At 48.3% G+C, this 17,885-nt stretch overlaps 8 protein-coding genes across 8 annotated transcripts; 2 read left to right on the forward strand and 6 right to left on the reverse strand.

The window, feature by feature from the left end:
* Positions 1-1,123: 1,123 nt before the first annotated feature.
* On the reverse strand, positions 1,124-4,148 carry BDV37DRAFT_291688 (uncharacterized protein). The gene is made up of 8 exons (XM_032089003.1): positions 3,205-4,148; positions 2,876-3,124; positions 2,718-2,839; positions 2,521-2,687; positions 2,442-2,484; positions 2,295-2,405; positions 2,054-2,258; positions 1,124-2,017 (listed from the first exon to the last, which is right to left on the reverse strand). Exons 1-8 carry the CDS (start codon positions 3,764-3,766, stop codon positions 1,194-1,196), a joined length of 2,283 nt encoding a protein of 760 aa, XP_031935073.1. The 5' UTR covers positions 3,767-4,148; the 3' UTR covers positions 1,124-1,193.
* Positions 4,149-4,381: 233 nt separating this feature from the next.
* Positions 4,382-5,502, forward strand: BDV37DRAFT_289124 (uncharacterized protein; the record flags this gene model as incomplete). Its single annotated transcript, XM_032088390.1, has 2 exons — positions 4,382-4,601; positions 4,664-5,502. The coding sequence occupies 2 exons, from the start codon at positions 4,382-4,384 to the stop codon at positions 5,500-5,502; spliced, it is 1,059 nt and encodes a 352-aa protein (XP_031935074.1).
* Positions 5,503-5,860: 358 nt separating this feature from the next.
* On the reverse strand, positions 5,861-7,132 carry BDV37DRAFT_289125 (major facilitator superfamily domain-containing protein; the record flags this gene model as incomplete). Its single annotated transcript, XM_032088391.1, has 1 exon — positions 5,861-7,132. The coding sequence occupies one exon, from the start codon at positions 7,130-7,132 to the stop codon at positions 5,861-5,863; it is 1,272 nt and encodes a 423-aa protein (XP_031935075.1).
* Positions 7,133-7,818: 686 nt separating this feature from the next.
* Positions 7,819-9,192, reverse strand: BDV37DRAFT_276667 (glycosyltransferase family 69 protein; the record flags this gene model as incomplete). Its single annotated transcript, XM_032085600.1, has 3 exons — positions 7,819-8,234; positions 8,329-8,554; positions 8,611-9,192. 3 exons carry the CDS (start codon positions 9,190-9,192, stop codon positions 7,819-7,821), a joined length of 1,224 nt encoding a protein of 407 aa, XP_031935076.1.
* A 609-nt stretch (positions 9,193-9,801) lies between these two features.
* Positions 9,802-12,409, reverse strand: BDV37DRAFT_289127 (glycosyltransferase family 90 protein; the record flags this gene model as incomplete). The annotated part of the gene is made up of 3 exons (XM_032088392.1): positions 9,802-11,562; positions 11,615-12,043; positions 12,101-12,409. 3 exons carry the CDS (start codon positions 12,407-12,409, stop codon positions 9,802-9,804), a joined length of 2,499 nt encoding a protein of 832 aa, XP_031935077.1.
* Positions 12,410-13,456: 1,047 nt separating this feature from the next.
* Positions 13,457-15,143, forward strand: BDV37DRAFT_264943 (uncharacterized protein). The gene has a single exon (XM_032083724.1). The coding sequence runs from the start codon at positions 14,084-14,086 to the stop codon at positions 14,411-14,413; it is 330 nt and encodes a 109-aa protein (XP_031935078.1). The 5' UTR covers positions 13,457-14,083; the 3' UTR covers positions 14,414-15,143.
* On the reverse strand, positions 15,121-15,847 carry BDV37DRAFT_264944 (uncharacterized protein). The gene has a single exon (XM_032083725.1). It carries the CDS (start codon positions 15,684-15,686, stop codon positions 15,408-15,410), a length of 279 nt encoding a protein of 92 aa, XP_031935079.1. The 5' UTR covers positions 15,687-15,847; the 3' UTR covers positions 15,121-15,407.
* On the reverse strand, positions 15,704-17,808 carry BDV37DRAFT_289129 (uncharacterized protein; the record flags this gene model as incomplete). The annotated part of the gene is made up of 4 exons (XM_032088393.1): positions 15,704-16,073; positions 16,839-16,952; positions 17,018-17,595; positions 17,707-17,808. The coding sequence occupies 4 exons, from the start codon at positions 17,806-17,808 to the stop codon at positions 15,704-15,706; spliced, it is 1,164 nt and encodes a 387-aa protein (XP_031935080.1).
* Positions 17,809-17,885: the final 77 nt, after the last annotated feature.

A 17,885-nucleotide genomic window follows, 5' to 3' on the forward strand; every position in this document is an offset into this window, starting at 1 on the left:
GATGTCGGCTCTTCCTAAATCATACCGAAGCAGAATTCGGTGGTGTTCACCACTAATAGGGGGAACGTGAGCAGACAGGTTAGTTTTTACCCTACTGATGAAGGCCACCCACCGCAACGGCAATTCAATTCAGTACGAACACATAACTACTAGTACTACTAGGGCTATGCATGCATGCATGAATGTAGACAGTTACTCAAACGCAATAACGTAAGAAGATAACTAAAGTCTTACGGATTAAATTTCCGAGCCAAAAAGCACACAGACCACTCACAAAAGTGGACCCCAGCCTTGCAGATCGTGGATCCGGGGCAGACTCAAAATACTACTAAGTAGTGACGAGGATGTTTAGCGATACAGCCAATAAGAAGTCTCCGTATTGGGTGGGATGATCGCGATCATGGACTCTCAGAGTAGGCTTAGCGTTAGAGGGGGCATCTGGAAATATACGTATGTATCTTACCAGAATTACATATTACATACATACGATACCATTCCGAGGTATTCCGAGGTATTCCGAGTGAATAACAGAATAAACAAACTAGCAATTCCGTTTCTTAGATCGACGGACAAATCCCTCGTAGCCAGGGGAGTGAACTGTGACTCAAGACTGAAGCCGAGGTTCGACGAATATGAAACGGGGGGTGAAATTTGAGGACAAGTGGCTATAGTATATCACGTTCACTCCGTGATGCACGGACAAATTGTAGTGTTCCTCTATCCGCCTCATTCATTCTTGGCAATATAGAAAATGGAGTACTGGATAGTAGTACTGGTCTTGGGAAGATGTCTCGGTTTCCAGATGAGAATGGGTGTAATCAAGACTGGGTCACTGGGATGACAGCATATGAAGTGACAATGTTCGCGGTAGAGTATTTACTTGAGAAATACCGGAACTAGTATAATGATGGATTGATGGTAGAGTTCGTAAAGCCTACCTTGACTACATATGGTGGTAAGGAGGGAAGAGCCCTTGGGTCTTCAAGTATTGTATAGAATGGAGAAGCACAGTTGATGATCTGTTGTCATATCCAAGACCATGCGCAACCTGAAGCAATATACAATTTCTGCAGGTAGATTTGAGAATACAGGCATCTATAATGAAAAGTAAAATAGTAACCAACAGATTCAGCTGGAGTATAGGTTGTCCAGCTGCCCCACTTTGACTATGTAGAGCGTATCCTATCATCTATCTAACCAAGAATAAATGTGTGAAACTCGGGTTTCGACTCGATCCAGATTTTGAGAGGAGCCTCTGCTAGCGCAATGCGCCTGCGGATCCCATTTTTTGTCTCGACGACCATCAAATTAACGCAGGGAAGACTGATCCAGGGGTACTCTTTGTCATCATCTTCCTCGATAAAATAACATTTTCCCGCCGAGTCATACCAGTTTGACGCCTCGCGGCCATATTCTTTGACCGCGGTGAATCCCCAGATCTCATTGACCCAGCGCGTCTGGTACGAGATGGACAGAGCCAGAACATCAAACTCAGCACCGCAATTCCACGAGGGAATCTTCCGAAGCCGCTCCCAGTTGATACTATGGTGTGTGAGCCACCCGACTATACCGCTGTCTTGATCGAAAAGTTTCATAGCTTGCTCATATTCTTTGTTTTCTCTGATCTGAAGACGCTTTGACTGGGTAAAAAGCATAATACATCCATCTGTACAAGCATGTTGCATTTGAATTGGAAATCTTGTCTCTTGTTCATGGGCAGTAAGATGCCCCCCTTGCATGCAATATGCTTCGTCAGTCATGCCGGCGAGTGATCCCCATCTCTGGCGGATGATGGTATCATATTGCTCCCATGTGCCTTCATTAAGGCAGTCTGGGAGTGTCCCAGGAAAACACCCCCCTTTCCAGGCCATCAACACAGCAAGTCGAGCCAGTATGTGCTCTTGGCTGTAAGGAAAAACCTTTTTGGAATCATCATCCAACTCATGTTGTTGCGTAGATGGGTTCGGAAGGATCTTCAAAAAGGATTGTGTATATCTTGGTGGTATTGCCCATTGGGCTAATGATGCAGAAATCTCAGTCCATTTGCATCTACCAGAGGCTGGTGCTATAGCATTATCAATAGAGGACCATGACCATGACGGAAACGTTTTTGAAATGCACGGAGGCCGCATGGGGTATCTCCCGTCTTCGGTTACCCAAAGAATTGCCCGACTGAAATCACTAAATGGCAGACCGTAATGATGCTCGACTCCATATATCAAGTGCAAAACCCCCGAGAAGGCGTCAAGTATATCGGACTTATAGGTGAGATCCCTAGCCGTGAATTCGGATACTAAGTCCTCGTATGACGACAGTGGCATTTGGGCTATTGAGAAGCCAAGTTCTTGATCTCCATGATCCTCGTCTTTAAAATGAGTCCTTGGTCGGCATTGGTAGAAAACGCCCTGGTCAGAAAAAGCCAGTATTCTTGGGGAAAGCACAGACTCCTGAAATGTCCATCCTCGACTGCTCCACTTGGACTCTCTGGTCAGCCAGTAGTAATCGTCAATTTCTTGTAACAGGTAAATACCCTGTGTCTGGCCCGTCCACTGTGGGCACCGCTGCTGCCCCTGTGTGCCCGGAAGACCATAGTTAGTATCGCTTCCTGCGATCGCAATCAGGGTTAAATAGGACTGTCTATAGATTTGACCCATCGCGTTGAGCTGGGCTGTTTTTTGGTCTGACCTCTCATCTTGTAATATACATAGACGATCAACCCAAAGGAATGGTATCTGTAATCTGGAGCAAGCATAGATTGCATCATCGATTGTTGCCGATAAGTAATTCTCTTTGGTCAGAGATCCTTCCGTCTCAAGGTGTCTGATGTTTTTTGTAGTTGCTTGAAGGAAGTTTTCAATTCTACCCCAGACATAACTTAATGTAGCGTATCTACAGGGTTGAGATGAGAGTACCACGCGCCTCTTCTCTACGTCAATGACACGGAATCCCTGAACTGGTAACTGGCGTACTTCAGGGCGACAAGGATTCTCATGCTCAGTATTATTGTCACACTCTTGGAGCCAGGAAGAGACTGCGCTCCAGTTCACTTTCGGCTGCGGCCGTTGTAAGGATATCAGATTGTTGCCGGATGCCGGGTCGATAGTTGCAAGAAATGTTGTACTTTCTAGAATACACAGGCGATTAGCCATGTTGATTCAATAGCAAACGGACGAGTCGAAGTTCATCCTGAGAATCCCAGCATACTTGCAAAACGTGCATCCACAAAAGATCTACCAAGTGACGGCTGAATCGTGAATTCATGCCGGATACCTCGGATCACCCCAGGCTTCCGTTGCACTGAGAGCGTTATTACCTCGTCTGTTGCAGATTCAAACCGATCTGCTAACACTGACGCTTGGTAGACAAAGGTTCGGCAGGTCTGGCAAGATGTGGATCGCTTTTGTAATTCGCGGAGGGTCCCCAGGTTCAAATCTACCACACCTGTTTTCAAGATCGTCTTATATCCAGGTTTTGCTGCTTCCGGATTGAACCCGGGGAGGACACATCGCAGAAGATGCCCCAGCCTCATATGCTTACAAGGCGGGCATAGAGAATCCATGTCAATATCCAAGCACTTGGAACAGTCATCATGGAAAAATTGTTTTAAGATGTCATCAGAGAAATCAATATAGGAATACTGTGCAGGATGAGTGCGGTTGAGTCGCAGCCTGAAGACCCCGTGTACAGTCCGACATAGAGAACATGGGTCTTCTCTACGTTCTTCATCGCTGTGAGACGGTCGAGAGCTATGACTGTAAAGCGACATTTCGATGCTTTAGACTAGGTAGTGTGGGTCAAGAGATTGAAAAGTGGGAGATTCTCCACAGTTAAAAAATATATACGGGACTGCAAGGCTGACCTCAGGCCGCCAACATGCAGCACTGCCCCTCTCGCCAAGAAATTGATGTATGATGGACTTCAAATGCTTCAGTTGAACAAGTATACTAGTGGTCATCCATATTCTCAAATTCAAGCCGCAGCTTTACCAAGGATGTAAGTGCCCCAGCCAATCCATGGCAGTGCACAAGCTGCACCTGGGGCACCAACGACCAAAGCGGTTTGTAAAGGGGTTAGCGTGTGGCGATGTTGTCTTCTATTTATTCGTCGTTTGTGTAGAGAGGAAATTAATTTAATGGAATACTGTGTCCAGCTTCGGCGTGAGTTCATGGAGTGATTGATATATTCGCAAGGAGAATGACGGGGCTGCAAGAGCCGAGGGGTCAGATATCGGGGAGGAACGGGAGACTCAATGTGATTGATAAGCAGTGCGCTAGTTTGCCGAGAGAATTCCATCTCAGCCACCACGCCAACTGAATCTGATCAAGCAGACTGACTCCTTGATTCACCTTCCCGACTGTGCATATCAAGCACAGAAACCGATATGCAGTCTACGGGTGTAAAAAAAGTACGCGCTAGGCGAAACAAGAGAGGCCCTCGCCGAGTTCCACTCGACCAGACAGTGGTTTTCAACCAGGAACAGAGCCAGGACGACAGTGCCAACGTACCTATCGGGCAACCACGCATAAGCTGGCCAGACACCTTAGCTGCGCTCGAAAAGGAGTCGCTTGATTCCCAAATACACAGACACAAAGAATGGAAACGTAAGAAAGCTCTTTCTCCTCGCACAGGCTGATAACCAGCACCAATGATAACAACTCATCAGGAAACGGGTCCATCCATGAGGATTACTGTCGCGTGTGTTGGGAGTCGGATCGACTCGAGCCATGCATGACCTGCCGCCTGGCACTGCATGGCGAGTGCATGCCTGCTGGGTGGCTGCGGAACGCAGAAAACCAGCTCTTTTGCGCCGTGTGCGTGCGTCGCGGCTGGCATGTAGCTCCTCCTGCGCTTACCCCACCCGCTTCGCCACGATTGGCAGAGGGACGTGGTGGTCCTGCTGCGGCTGTTCCGGCAATAGAGCTTGACAATATTTCTGTGGCAACTCCGCGCTCTCATGCTGCACCCCTGCATGGACAACCACAGGCCTCCTCAACGCATGAACAAAGCATCAGTGACAGACAGGATATACCAGCGACTGCTCCAGTCCAGGAAGCCTCACCCAACAATGAAGATATCGGTGTAAACGGGAATACACAGCCCAGAGTCTCGCAGCCGCCACGCCAGCGAAAATCGCGGTATATAAGCCTGCGCAGCGAGGTCGATGCCGCATTCAATGTGCTATACCGAGAGGTTGAGGCAAGTGAAGCACTGAGGCTAGAAAATGAGAACCTCCGCAATGAAAATGCCCGATGCATGCAGACCATCCAGATTCGCGACCTTAGTCTGATGGCTATGCGCCGGGAGTTAGAACATCGGCGATTCTCAGACCAAGACCTCGAAAGGCTGCAGGCGAGTGCGGCCCAGCTCGAACATGCAAACAGGGAGCTTCAAGAGCTTCGAGCAAAGAATGAGTCTCTAGAGGCAGAGCTGCAGGTTGCAAGAGAATCGGCAAAGGAAGTCCAAGATTGGAAGGCGAAATTCGTTGAGCTGATGAATACGTGATTTTCCCTTTTTTTTTTTTTTTTGGCCCTGGCACTTGAGTGTTATTGTCTTGGATTGACTACGTTGAGCGAGGTTTCTAGTTACTTGGTCCTTGGATTATACTGGCTTATTGGATATTCAGCATCTAGTTATTTTGATATCTTGTTTATTACTGTACTATATACACCACGTCAAATCCCTGTATCTATTGACTTCATTGTATATTAAAGAAGACTCATTATAGAAGTTGTCATAGACTTGGTTCGATCAACATGTCCAAGTCACCTACGTTCATCTGACCCTGCCATCACATCTCGACAGCAAAGAGCACGTCGGAATAGTTTCGAACCCAACATAAAACACCACAAAGACAGCAACATCACGCCTTTACATCCCACTTCCAGCCAACTTTCGCCACCCGCGCAGCAACAGCCGCAAACGCGCCTAATACAATACAGACGCCGGCGAAAACCTGCGCCCCCACATAGCTGCCCCCGGCACGGGTAATCAAAGCGCCCTCAATCGCAGGCCCAGTCAAGGTGGCAAAGCCCACAATACTCAGGATCATGCCGAGACGCGTGCCCGTCCGCTTGATATCCGGGGTCATGGTCGTCGCCGTGGCCGGGAAGAGGGATTGAGCTGCCCCACCGACCAACCCATACACGACGGTGAAGGCGTACAACCCGGCGACTGTGTTTACGGCGATCCAGCAGAAGATTAGGATCGCTGAGGCGAAGCTGAAGGGGATCAGGATGTTCAGCTTGCCCGTCCAGCGGTCTCCGATTATACTGGGCACGATCCGTCCGACGATGCCGACGCCGTGTAACACGAGGACTAGGTTCTGGGTATCTGTGAGGTGGAGTCGATCGCGGGCGAAGGTGCCAATGTAGAAGAACGCGAAATAGAGACCCCAGATATTGAGGAACTTGCTGATTGTGAAGAACAGGAAGGGAGGCTCGGAAAAGGCCCCCCATTCTATGAGAGGGCCGGTTGTCCGCGGCGGAAGACGAGGCTTGAAGAGGACCATTGCTAGAGTCTGGGTGACCAGCATCAGTAGTCCTGCTGCGCGGATTGTCCATCCAAAGCCAATGTCGTGGTTATACAGGAGTTGGTTGATAAGTACGGGATAAATCAATCCTCCTGTTGCTGCGCCAGCAGCAGCCAGGCCTACTGCAAAGGCGCGTTTGTTCATAAAATAAGAAGACGTAATCGAGAGTCCCGGGCTGAATGTGAGCCCGTTTCCCAGTCCCATGCATACGGCTTGAGCGAGAAAGATCTGCCAGTAGGTCTTGCAGAGAGAGAGCGTAAATATTCCCACCAGCTGGAGGAGGACCCCGAGCGAGTAGACCAGGCGGAAATAACCCGCATCCGTTGCACGGCCGGCAAAAGCACCCATGAAGAAAAGAAGAGAGACTTGGACGCTTCCGATCCACGAGATCGTGGAGGCTGATTGCGGCAGCGTTTGAGTGTATAGTTGCTGAAAGACTGAAAAGCTATTGCTGACTCCCCACGAATTGAAGAACACGAGATGGCCGCATAAGACCTGAATCCAAGCTTGCAGCCCGCCGTCAGGTGGTGGAGGCAGATGTTCAGATACGTTGGGGTCGTCTGGGCGAAATATGACCTGCCATCTTTCTTTGACGCAATGCATTCTAAGATCAGGATGATAATCGTGTAGGTAGACAACGCTTAAGGGAAGCACTAGCAAGAGATGAGGACATACAGGGATTTTGAAAACAGCAGAAGATACGGGAAACACTGTCATCGACAGTCCGGCTCCAGAGCCAAAGAGCTAAAGTCAGGGGCGTGGGCCTCTTTCAGAGGCATTCTGACCGTGGCCATACATGGAAACAGATACAGAGGTGACCATTGGTGGAGTTTCCAGGACATACCTCTAGATCACCGTGCTCTTGGGTTATGCAACTCAACAGTTGTTGATACGGACCCACTTTTATGTCAACTGGCTTCCTCGGCTACGCGGTGAAATAGTTACAAACAAACTCATAGTCGTGATGCCAGAATTTGAGAAATACAACTTTACATGTGTAAAATAGCTCAACAATCAATTTGTGAATGACAGGCAAAGAGAGGAGACCTAAGCTGTACGACTTCGTAAGCGCCATATAGTTGTTATTACTCTATAGTTGTGAGATTGATTACCAATCAGTATTTCGGCTTGGCATGTCCTCGGTTCGACCCAGTGCAATCTTCCATACCGTCCTGGTACAGAGCTGCAGTACAATCCGAGGAAACCGTAACAAGAGAGATGATTGGTAATCAACTGACCCCACAGCAATACAGCCACGCTTACCAATCACCTGAATGCCCCATGTGGGATCACACATGAGCCCACCCATTCCCCACAACAACCTGCATCTCGTCAATTAAACAGAATGTAGCATGCTCAAAACGGGTCTCGTCATGTCTCTCCGAGCTGGTGATTCTTCTTTGAATGGCCCATCTTTGGAAGAACGGACTCGTGGTCCAGCGTCGAATGCGGTTCTCCCAAAGGGCCAGGGCGATATGGTGAAGCGCGATCCACGTCGCCGTAGGATGAACGGCTGCGTATGCCAGATCAGTATACCCAACACGAACTTTAGGGTTCAAATAAACGCCTTTCGTGGCGGACAGAGGATTATCGGCATGGATTAAGCAGCATTCTGAGCCCTCCAGATGGAACTGCGCAAGGGAGTCGGGGATTGCACGGAATCGTAACGGTACTTTTAATAGAAATGGGATTACTGGCATGGCTACTATGGTAGTGTATGGTCAGTTCATTGTCCTTCAGAATGAATTGAAAAAAAAAAAAAAAAATAAAAAAATAAAAAAAATAAAAAGGGCTCATACCCATACCGTTCCAGCAACTCTTCACAGGTACTGGAGTCATCGCAAGCAGTGCATTCCGCGAAATTGCGCTGCGGAAATAAGGCCATTCTTGCATCAACGTCTCATCTCCGTTAGAATCACGTAGAGCAAATGTGTCGTAGTAGCGAGGAGGCTTGGAGAAGTCTAAAGCACAAGCAGCGGCGTAAATACCATCGTTTGTATCGAGTAATGAGATCACATCGTCCACCTGTGTCGGCGGTCAATGAGCCTATATACGATTCTCGTACAAATTGAGACGCATACCGTGAAGACCACATCATTTAGAAAAAGCACTTTGTCGAATACTATGTCGTTGCGTGCCAAATCCTCCAAAGGACGTAAGGTTAGACTGCGCAGCCGAGCAAGATATGGTATGCGTCTCAATTCCTTTCGGCCACGGGGAGTGTCAATCCAGCCATCGCTCGGAGGAGCTGAAATCTCATCTTGATGAGTTGTCTCAGAAAGGGTCAGGTTCCGCCGTACGCCTAATCGATCCAGCTCGAGATCGAGTTCCCGAAGCGCACCCTTGGTGTCGTCCCAGCTCCCGCTTTCATGAATGCTCACGAAAACGTTCTCCGGGCCCCATGTTTTCACCAGTTGGACAATTGCATTGTTCCAATGGCTCCGGAGGATAGCTTCGTTGTTCCAGTGCGTACTGGCAATAAAGATCCGCTCGAATTGGTGTGGCGGAGTGGATGGAATCCGATCAACGACGGAGACTCGGTGCTGAATGAAAAGCACCTCCAGCACAGTCCAGACTATGAAACATATCGACAAACCCAAGAGAGCACGGCGATGGAGTCCAGGTTTGCGAAAGAGTCTATGACGTGTAAAAAGGACGAGCATAGCTAGAATTTCGAACCGTTAGAAACATGCAACCAAGTCTATCTGCTACATCAGGAAACTGGTAGAGGCCCAGTGAAGTCTAGCGAACTTCACTAGCGAAGAAACCCGGCCAAATGCAACCGTAGGTTCTGGCCTAGGCTGCCTCCATGGTGGCATCTTGGCATATGCATCTTTTCATATTGGGCAACGTGGCACAGGGGTGGGTTCTTATGGTACAGTTCGAAGGCGCTAGAGTACGGAAGAGTGGCAGGCCGGCTTTCTGTAGGTCTGAGACATTAGCCTACTAGCGTAGCCCCACGTACGACAGGTTTGTACGCTCTGGAAGATACTAGGAATGCGATTGATCCTGTTGGCTCCGTAGTAATAGTGTGGTATCTTGGATGCCACTCTATTTCTCCCCAAGGATTTGTATTTCCTAGAGAATGACTACATACCGACCAACTCTAAATTGGTGTTTCTAAAGCCATCTCTCTGGAACAGATGGAAGTTGATCACTTGTGCAGAGCTACAGCAAATATGCACATGAGGCTACTCTCAGACGACTAGAGCAGGACTGCAGGGGTTAAATCTAAGCATATGTGCGTCCTAATACTCAACTAGATATTCCCATCAGACAGCCAGCCTTTCCGGATCTTGTAGCCTGGCTAGCTCTAACATTAGTCGATACATATGTATGGTCAGGTCAACATCACGGAAGGCTTTAGCAAACCAGTCACGGCCTTGCTCTGCGATTTCTCGAGCCCTTCTCTGCCCAGTCTCAGTGGATGTAAGGTACCGAACTATCTCTGGAAGCTCTTCCATACTTAGGCTAACTGGAACATAATGAACCCATGGCCTGAGACGTTCATCGTGCCACTCCCGTAGCAAGGTCTGCTTCAATGGAACTGACTTAGAAGCAAGAAGCTTATAGTACCGGCCACTGATACCGTTTCCATCTATATCAAACACAAGCCGTGACCGGAGAGGCTGGTCTTTATCTGCCCACGGCTTTAGTTTAAAGTATGCATGCTGGTCCCTGCAGTATCTTCGCTCGCATTGGAAGATTCGAGTGAAAGCCACATCGAATAGCCGGCCGGTAATGAATAGCGACGATTTTATCTGGCTAATCACACCATCATGTTCCTGGAGGTAAGGATACTGATGCCGTTCTAGGTTCTGTGCCAGCTGAACAAATCTTTGTCGATGGTAGTACTGCCACTTCTCATCCACGGCAAAGCCACCAGTGGTAGAGCCTGCCCAGTACAGATTGTTCTTTTTTCTCTCCCAGTCAATATCGTGTGTATCTTTGGTATATTTGAACTCGGGCTCATTATAAGCTGGGCTGGGATATAGGATATCACCCATAGTCGAAAGAGAGCCCGTGGAAAGGATCGGCACTGCACCCTCAAATAGATAAAAAGAAGTGGGACTCGTGATAAGACCATGCATGGCACTATACTCGGGATGTTGGCAGAGATCCATGGCCAGTGCGGGATCGACAACGAAGGGCAGGGTAGACTGTTCAGTCGCGTGAGTAGTCTGCGCCCTTGACGTTTCCCGGGAGGAGCAGGACTTCGTAACGACCTCCCAAACAGGTCGTCTCGACAGATTCGTTAAGTTGAAGCCTTCACTGAGGAGGCCATCTTCTCCCAGCGATTGTGGGGGGATCAGGACTCTCGGTTCATCGAGATGATTGATAAGAAATTTGACGTCAGGCAGGATGCCGGGCAGGTCTTTCAAAAGGTGGTCAAGTGAGGATTGTATGTGTCTGTCAAAAGTGCGACCAGGATGGCTACAGTGAGTCTTCGCCTGCTGACCAGAAAACGTACAGAACCACAGCTCGCTGTGCAGCATACGCATACTTTGTATCTCATCCATCATATCACGAATATCTTGACCTTTAAATTGCCAGAACGGTGAGATGACTTCGTAGAGGTTATCAAACTCGTCAATCATAGGCGATTGATGCTGTTTGGCAAACTCATACCAGCCTTCAAAGCCCGGTGGCGGGTCCATACCGTATCGCCGTCGATATTCGTTATAAGCGGCCGTATAGTTTGGGGATTGGTTTCGGAGTATACTGTCGAAGTCCGCCTGGGCGGTGCGTATCAACGCTTCGATAGGATGCTGTCCAGACGAGACCATGGACGACTGTGCAATCCTGAAAGTGTCGGTAAGGTATGGAATAAGAGCTACAAGAGAAAAGCCTGCGAGCGCCGATCGGGTTTTTGTTGGCCATGGGAGCATATAGATCACCTGACCGAGTGTCAGGAGCGACGCTATGATATGTAAGAAGGCCTGGGTATCTGAAGACAGCATCAATAGATTTCGTGTAGATATAGCACTGAACATTCTTATGGTAGTGACAATACGCCAGGAACAATGCCGAGTCTACTGAAATGGTAAGTTCTGCTTCGATCCCTCCATGACGAATGCAACATACTATCACAGTGAAGAAATACCAAGTCAAAGCTTTTCCGAAGCCCAATATGAATATGATTGTAGGCTCAAGGTTTCGAGGGAAGCCAAACGCGACAGTCTCGGCACCCAATACCATGACCAAAAGGCTCACAACGCGCAACGCAAGGGGACGAATGGTGTCTTCAAGATCAAGGAAAGGGAGAAACCGAGAGTTTCGCCTCTGCGAAAGAGTAACATAGACACCTAGTAAAGCAACAACTGGAATCGCCGAGAGAAAATACCCTTGAAACTCCCAATCTGCCAAAGTAAGAATAAGAAAGGAAGCAGCAACGGCTGTACCCCATACTGTGTTGATAAAAGGAGTAAAATACTGTGGGTTAGATATTGTAGAATCCCCGAATTCAGAACCAAGATACCTCTCCGCTATCAGAAGTAACGGTGTCAATACTGGCTGCCTGTGGTCAGCTCCGCGGCCAACTCCCTTTCCTGTGGTAGAAGCGTTACTTACAAAGACTCCAACCAACCCAATCTCTGCTTGATAAACACAAGATGTAGAAATACCTAACGCAACTAACCATAATGACTTTGCAGACTGAGGCTGGTGTGCTGGTTCGCTCAAGGGAGGTCTCGTCCGGATCTTGTTAGCCTTTAGTCGTCGTACCACCTTAAACATAGCCGGCAGTATCATCCAGGCCAGAATCTCCGAACACAGTTCCGATTGCCTGGAGCTAAGACACGCCGTCCATAGGTTGCACAGCAGGGCTGCCCCAGCTGCCCTGGTGAGCATCCCAATGCGGTGGAATGGTTGTGTTCGCATAATGTCCTTTGGTATTCCATCAATAATCGAGGGCTGTCAAGAGGAATCATCACTAGTAGAATTGAACTCGTTAATACTTGGAGCCCAAGGCGAGAGTCTTCTGACACCAGGCTCGTCGGGCGCCACTGGCAACGAGTATGAGAAAGTCATCTGGCGGTTGCCAGGCAGAGAGTGTCGAGGCCAAGTCGCCGATTATGGACTATACGCTAACAATAGCGCTAGTAGGGGAGTGAAGAGAAACTCGAGAGAAGGAGCCTATCCACCTAGTCAAATATGACTAGGAGTACAGCCCGTGTGAGTTCAACTGAGTCCAGGTGGTTCCAAATTTGTCATAAGAAGGCTTGTAGTATATAGGGCTCAAATAAGCGCAGGGATCTCCAACGCAGTTTTATCCACATTGATTTATTACTATTATATTCACCAACTACATGTATTTATCAGGCGTTAGTGCTTACCCTAGGTTTTCACTAATTTTATAGTTCCACCTTCTGGGTTTATCGACTAGTCTGGTTCTGGGATATTGACTGTCTTTGAGAGTCTTTCAGAAGGGACTCCAGTACTAGGGCTTTAGACGTCCCGGTACTATATCTCTATGGTTCTCTTTAGATTTTAGATTTCTCGTACTCTGTGTATTCTAGGGATAAGTGAGGGAACAAGTTCTCTAGGGGTCTTAGGCTAGGGTATAACTAATTTAGATCACGGTGTATTTTCGGAGTAATAGCACTTAGTAGGCCAATGGTGTCTTACTTACGGTGCGCCTGGAAGCAATAACCGCTGTTATATAGGGCCAAATCTTTAGAAGGTGCCGTGGCTTTATGTAAAACGCTAAGATTTCTGTCAAAAGTCGCAAAATCTGACGTACTCCGGAGTATTGTCCATTAGTAGCTCGATTTAGTCCGCCGTACCCGGACGTGCCGCAGGTGCATTTACTAGCCAATGGGATTTAAATTGTCTTTACTGGAATCACGTGTTGGTTTATTTCATCCCCAACATGATACAGACAACCGCACTCTATATCAGGGCCAAGCATGTTCGGGAGGTGATGGTGGACAGTATACCAGGTATCAACAGGTCCAACCTGTGGCAACAGTGCTATTATGCAGTACGCAGGAAGGGCATGCAAGCATACGGACTACGGAGCGTGCGGAGAGAAAATAATCTTTCCGGATAAATGAGAATCTGAAGCACATTGTGAGAAGCGACTCTTGGTCGTGATGTCTCAGCTTGGCAGGAGAGGCTTGATGACCCTTGCTATCTACTAAACGAAAAAAGACATGTTCCGTGGAGTGAAGGGCACACTGCGGCTTGGATACGTCGCTCGATACCACACTCCCCGCACCATATATTAACAAAAACTGCAGAGAGGCAGCCGGTGCAACATACGAGGCCAGCTATTCGAAGGGGCTCACGATGGGTCTCGGGTCTGGCGTGACTATGGCTGCTTATGCGGGCTACCAACTTCCTGTTGCAATACAGAACGAAGTCTATAGTGGTCTATGGTCTGATGGTTGGGCCATATCGTAGACCAAGGACGAAGAAATTCCAGTTCCAACAGTTATATAAACCCTTCACTTCTCCTGTTGCTTTCTCCATATCGTTCTCCATCCTCATCAATCGTTAGTCTTTCACACAACTTCAGGAATTCTCTAGAACGCGTACTTCAAGTCCTCCAAGATGCAGTTCTCCTCAATTTTCACCATTACGGTTGCCGCCATGCTGTCGGCTCCTGCTCTGGCTTGCAAGTGCTATGTGAATGGCAACCAGGATGCCGGTAAAACCAGATCATGCTGCAACTCGCTCAACGGTGTTTTCCGGGGCGGCAATGACTGCCTTGTTAGCTCTATCTCGGAACGCCTTTCGAATTTCCGACGATGCTGTGGTGGTCAATCAGATTGTGACTACCCCCACCTTGCTCAAACTGCAGATGGGCTGGAAGTGCAGGAGGTGGACCACATCAAGACCATCGTTGTTCCTGCTGCTCCTACCCCAGCTGTCGAGCAATAGCTCAACTTCGATTAAGCCAGCCCTTCATCTCTAAGACGTTACCCACGTTCACCAATTATCCTCGATCAACCTCTGAACGAAGGCGTTTTACGAAGTCCGAATGCTTCCTCGTACATCCGTGGCTATGAAACGAGGGCTTATTGTATTTCCTGTGGAACACTTGAACATTACGTCGAAAACCCAGAAAAGAAAAAGAACAACGAAAAAGCGCCGGGGGGATGGGGGGTTGAGAATGATGTCAATGTCCCAGTGCAATTGCTGTTGCTGTTGCCCTAGGCTTGGATGGTATTGGCAACATGCCCTATCTATGCGGGGCTTTTCTGTCACATATGCAAATTCCGAACTTAGTCATTCCTTTGGAGAGAGTAGTGCATGAATGAAGTAGTAGTAGGATCACAGCTACTTTAGTCACTCCATGATGTAGCTTCATCACATCCTTCGTTGGCTTAGAGAATATTCGACATAACTTTTTCCTCCCTCATCAGCTCATTCGTTCTGCCCGGCCCTTCGTCGATGCTGTGTCCAACAACCCCAACCTGTATGCCCTGCTTCTGAGTGTCGAGGTAGTTCTCCATCTGCAGTTGAAGAAGCTGGCGATAAACCCGGTCTTGAATCCACTCACTGCTCTGCTGGAATGCAAAATAGGCATGTTATATTCTTCACAGCAGCCATGCACCAAAGGCTGATTGAGATTATGCTGGAGGAGATAGGGCGCTGGAGTCGAGCTCGACATAGCGTTCACGTAATCGAATATCCTCATTGTAAAGAAAACTATCATTCCGATTTGGACGAAGATACGCCACCAATGCGAGGTACTTCTCTAGGGAAAAGAGATAATCCTCTGGAGCCTTTTCCCCAGGAAAGACACCATTATATAGAAAATCAAGTTCCATTGACTTCCCATACCGCCTGGTCCATTCGATCTCTTTCTCCGCGATCGCCGCAAGGTACTTCATAGGATCATTCCCTACAATGTATGGTCAAAGGCTGAAAGTTATGGCAGTAAGTATAAGGTAAGCCCACAGGGTCCACGGTGGATGTTGAGACCAACTCGTTTCCCATACCAAAACATGTAATCCGCGGTGGGGCTAATGCAAAATCTCTCCGAGTCACCGCTATTTTCGGCACTCGCAATGTATAGCGCGGCTTGAAGGTCGGACGGGATGTCCTCTTGAAAGTAAATACTCCTAATAGACCCAAAAGGAATGTTGAAGAACCTCTTCTCGATTTCAACAAAACTGGATGCGAGCTTATGCCGTTCCCGCTTGGTCATACCATGCCACTTAGTCTCTAACTGACACCTGGCGCCTTCTCCATAACGATGTATTCGACGCCAGCAGGGTTATCATCCCTAGAAGAGTAACCATATATTCTGGGTACAGGGATGCCTTTGGAGTGGAGGTACTGTAGAGTGGCAGCTTCGCTGGCGGTCGCGTAGTGCTTAGGCCCCGATATTTGATATGGAACCTTGATAATGGCCTCGAACCCGTCGTCCATAGTTAGAAGGAAAACTCGATTGAAGCCTCCTTCGGCGAGTTTCCTGATAAACGCGGGGGGGCCATGACTGGGGCCAATATGTTGTCCCGCCTCTCGTAAGAGGGCGCTGGAGTCGAACTCAACATAGCGCTCACGTAATCGAATATCCTCATTGTAAAGAAATCTACCGGAGGTATACGAGAAAAGCTCGAGGTTAGTCGATGTACCTAGACAAGAACAACGGTGTTAATGGCGGATGGCCTTTACGGTAGAGAGAGGTACTGGGCTACAGACCCATGGAGCGGCAACGTGTGTACAACAATTGACGACGAAAGATGGAAGGCCGACAGTACTGATTAACAAGTCGCATAATTATTTTTCACGGAAGACTTGTGGTTGTGTATGTGTATCTTGTGTGAAATTCCATGGTAACCGTTTACCACAGGGTTTATGCATAAGATCCATATTCGAGTTCTCGAAGAGGTTATTCGATAAACAAGTGACGTCCTTCCCGAGTCCTTTCTTCGGGTTCCGGAACTGGTAAAATGAAGTATACAGACATTTTAGTACTAAAATTAAGAATTATCCATGCATTCGTTCGGCCTTCTACAATTATGTTTTTATGAGAGAATTCAGGAATGTGCGGCCCTAAATGCAAATCATCTCTCACACTTGCAATTACAAAGAAACATACAATAAATAGCCCGAATAATTTGGAGCAAGAGCACTGAATGTGCTGCCATTACTCCAAAATGCCCCGTCTCCACCCAATCTGGAGCCCCAGAGAGACGAAAAATGGAATTGAACCGAATGGAAGCCCTTGTTTAATATAAATATCCACGCATCACGATAGAATGCAAAAATAGTTCCCAAAACTAATGCTTTTACTGTACACTCCCAGAGGGATACTGAATGCCGGTTTGAACCAGGATATATACAAGGAAATTACCGGCGTGCGGCCTCCAAATCCGCCGCCCACAGCGCCGCGCCCACAGTATTCGTGAATGAAAACGCGATGGAAGCGAAAGGAATCATTTCCAAAATAAACGAGGCGATTCCGAGCCTAGCAAGCATGTCAGTAACAGTCGATACCGAGCAACTATCTCGAAAAGGAATGAGCGAACATACCCCGTATATGCCCCTCTATTCTTCTCCACCCATGCATCTTTCTGTTTCTCACCCCACCCCTTCAGCTGGAAATACCTCGTATGTGCCACCGGCCCTAGCTTCTTCCCCTGCGCATAGGCGTACAACGCAGTTCCCACCACCGGGATAAAGTTCAGCGGCAGGAGGATCAGCGTATGCAGCAACGCCTGTGGCTTCAACTGAGCCAGGGGCCGCTTCACCATTTTTCCCAGTCGGGCAATGGCATCTCTGCCCGCCTTGGGCTTGATCTGTCGACCTTCCGCGACAAGCGATTCGTGACCGCGGGCAACGAGCGTGCCGTCGAAGGTATCCGTCAGTGCCTCTTCCAGGAGGAAAGAACGGGAGAGAAAGTTCGTAATCGTAGAACTTTCACTCAGGATAAGCAAAGCGGCGGAAATGGGCGCAAAGGGGCCGCTGGTGAACGACATGATCGCTACTTGTGGCACATAGGTGAAGAAGAACATAGTGCCTGTCACGCTAAGACCGAGGGTACTGATTCTCCCGAGTTGCGAGAGGAGCGGACGCCAGAGATCCTTGTGGTAGGCAAAATAAATTATGCCCTGCGCGCAATTACTGTTAGGATTTGCGTGTATTCATGTTGCGCAAAAATTGTGAGGTGACCATATCTGGTTCGCTGCTCGCATTAGGGAGCTGTCGAAAGGATCGCTCACCTTAAAAGGATAGATATATGCGCCTGATAGGGCGACATCTTGAGCGACCTCCTGGGCATGCTTGGCCTCTTCAATGAGGGCTTTTTTGGCCTTGTCATCCATGGCGTGGCGAATGTCTGTTGGTTGCGAGAGCTCATGAAAAGATTGGAGTGCTGTTTTTATTTTGATTCAGGAGGCTT

The sequence above is a fragment of the Aspergillus pseudonomiae genome (genome assembly GCF_009193645.1).
Source record: "Aspergillus pseudonomiae strain CBS 119388 unplaced genomic scaffold BDV37scaffold_142, whole genome shotgun sequence".
Classification (NCBI taxonomy): domain Eukaryota; kingdom Fungi; phylum Ascomycota; class Eurotiomycetes; order Eurotiales; family Aspergillaceae; genus Aspergillus; species Aspergillus pseudonomiae.

Bases quoted from the DNA above. Each gene is read 5' to 3' on its own strand.
- BDV37DRAFT_264944 (XM_032083725.1), bottom strand. From the start codon at position 15,686: ATGACCAAGCGGGAACGGCATAAGCTCGCATCCAGTTTTGTTGAAATC.
- BDV37DRAFT_264943 (XM_032083724.1), top strand. From the start codon at position 14,084: ATGCAGTTCTCCTCAATTTTCACCATTACGGTTGCCGCCATGCTGTCG.
- BDV37DRAFT_291688 (XM_032089003.1), bottom strand. From the start codon at position 3,766: ATGTCGCTTTACAGTCATAGCTCTCGACCGTCTCACAGCGATGAAGAA. The intron at 2,485-2,520 runs GTTACAAGAAAT...CTGGCTGACCAG, and splicing joins CAGACACAGGGTATTTACCT to AGAGTCCAAGTGGAGCAGTC. The intron at 2,259-2,294 runs GTATCCGAATTC...CTCACCTATAAG, and splicing joins TGTCGTCATACGAGGACTTA to TCCGATATACTTGACGCCTT.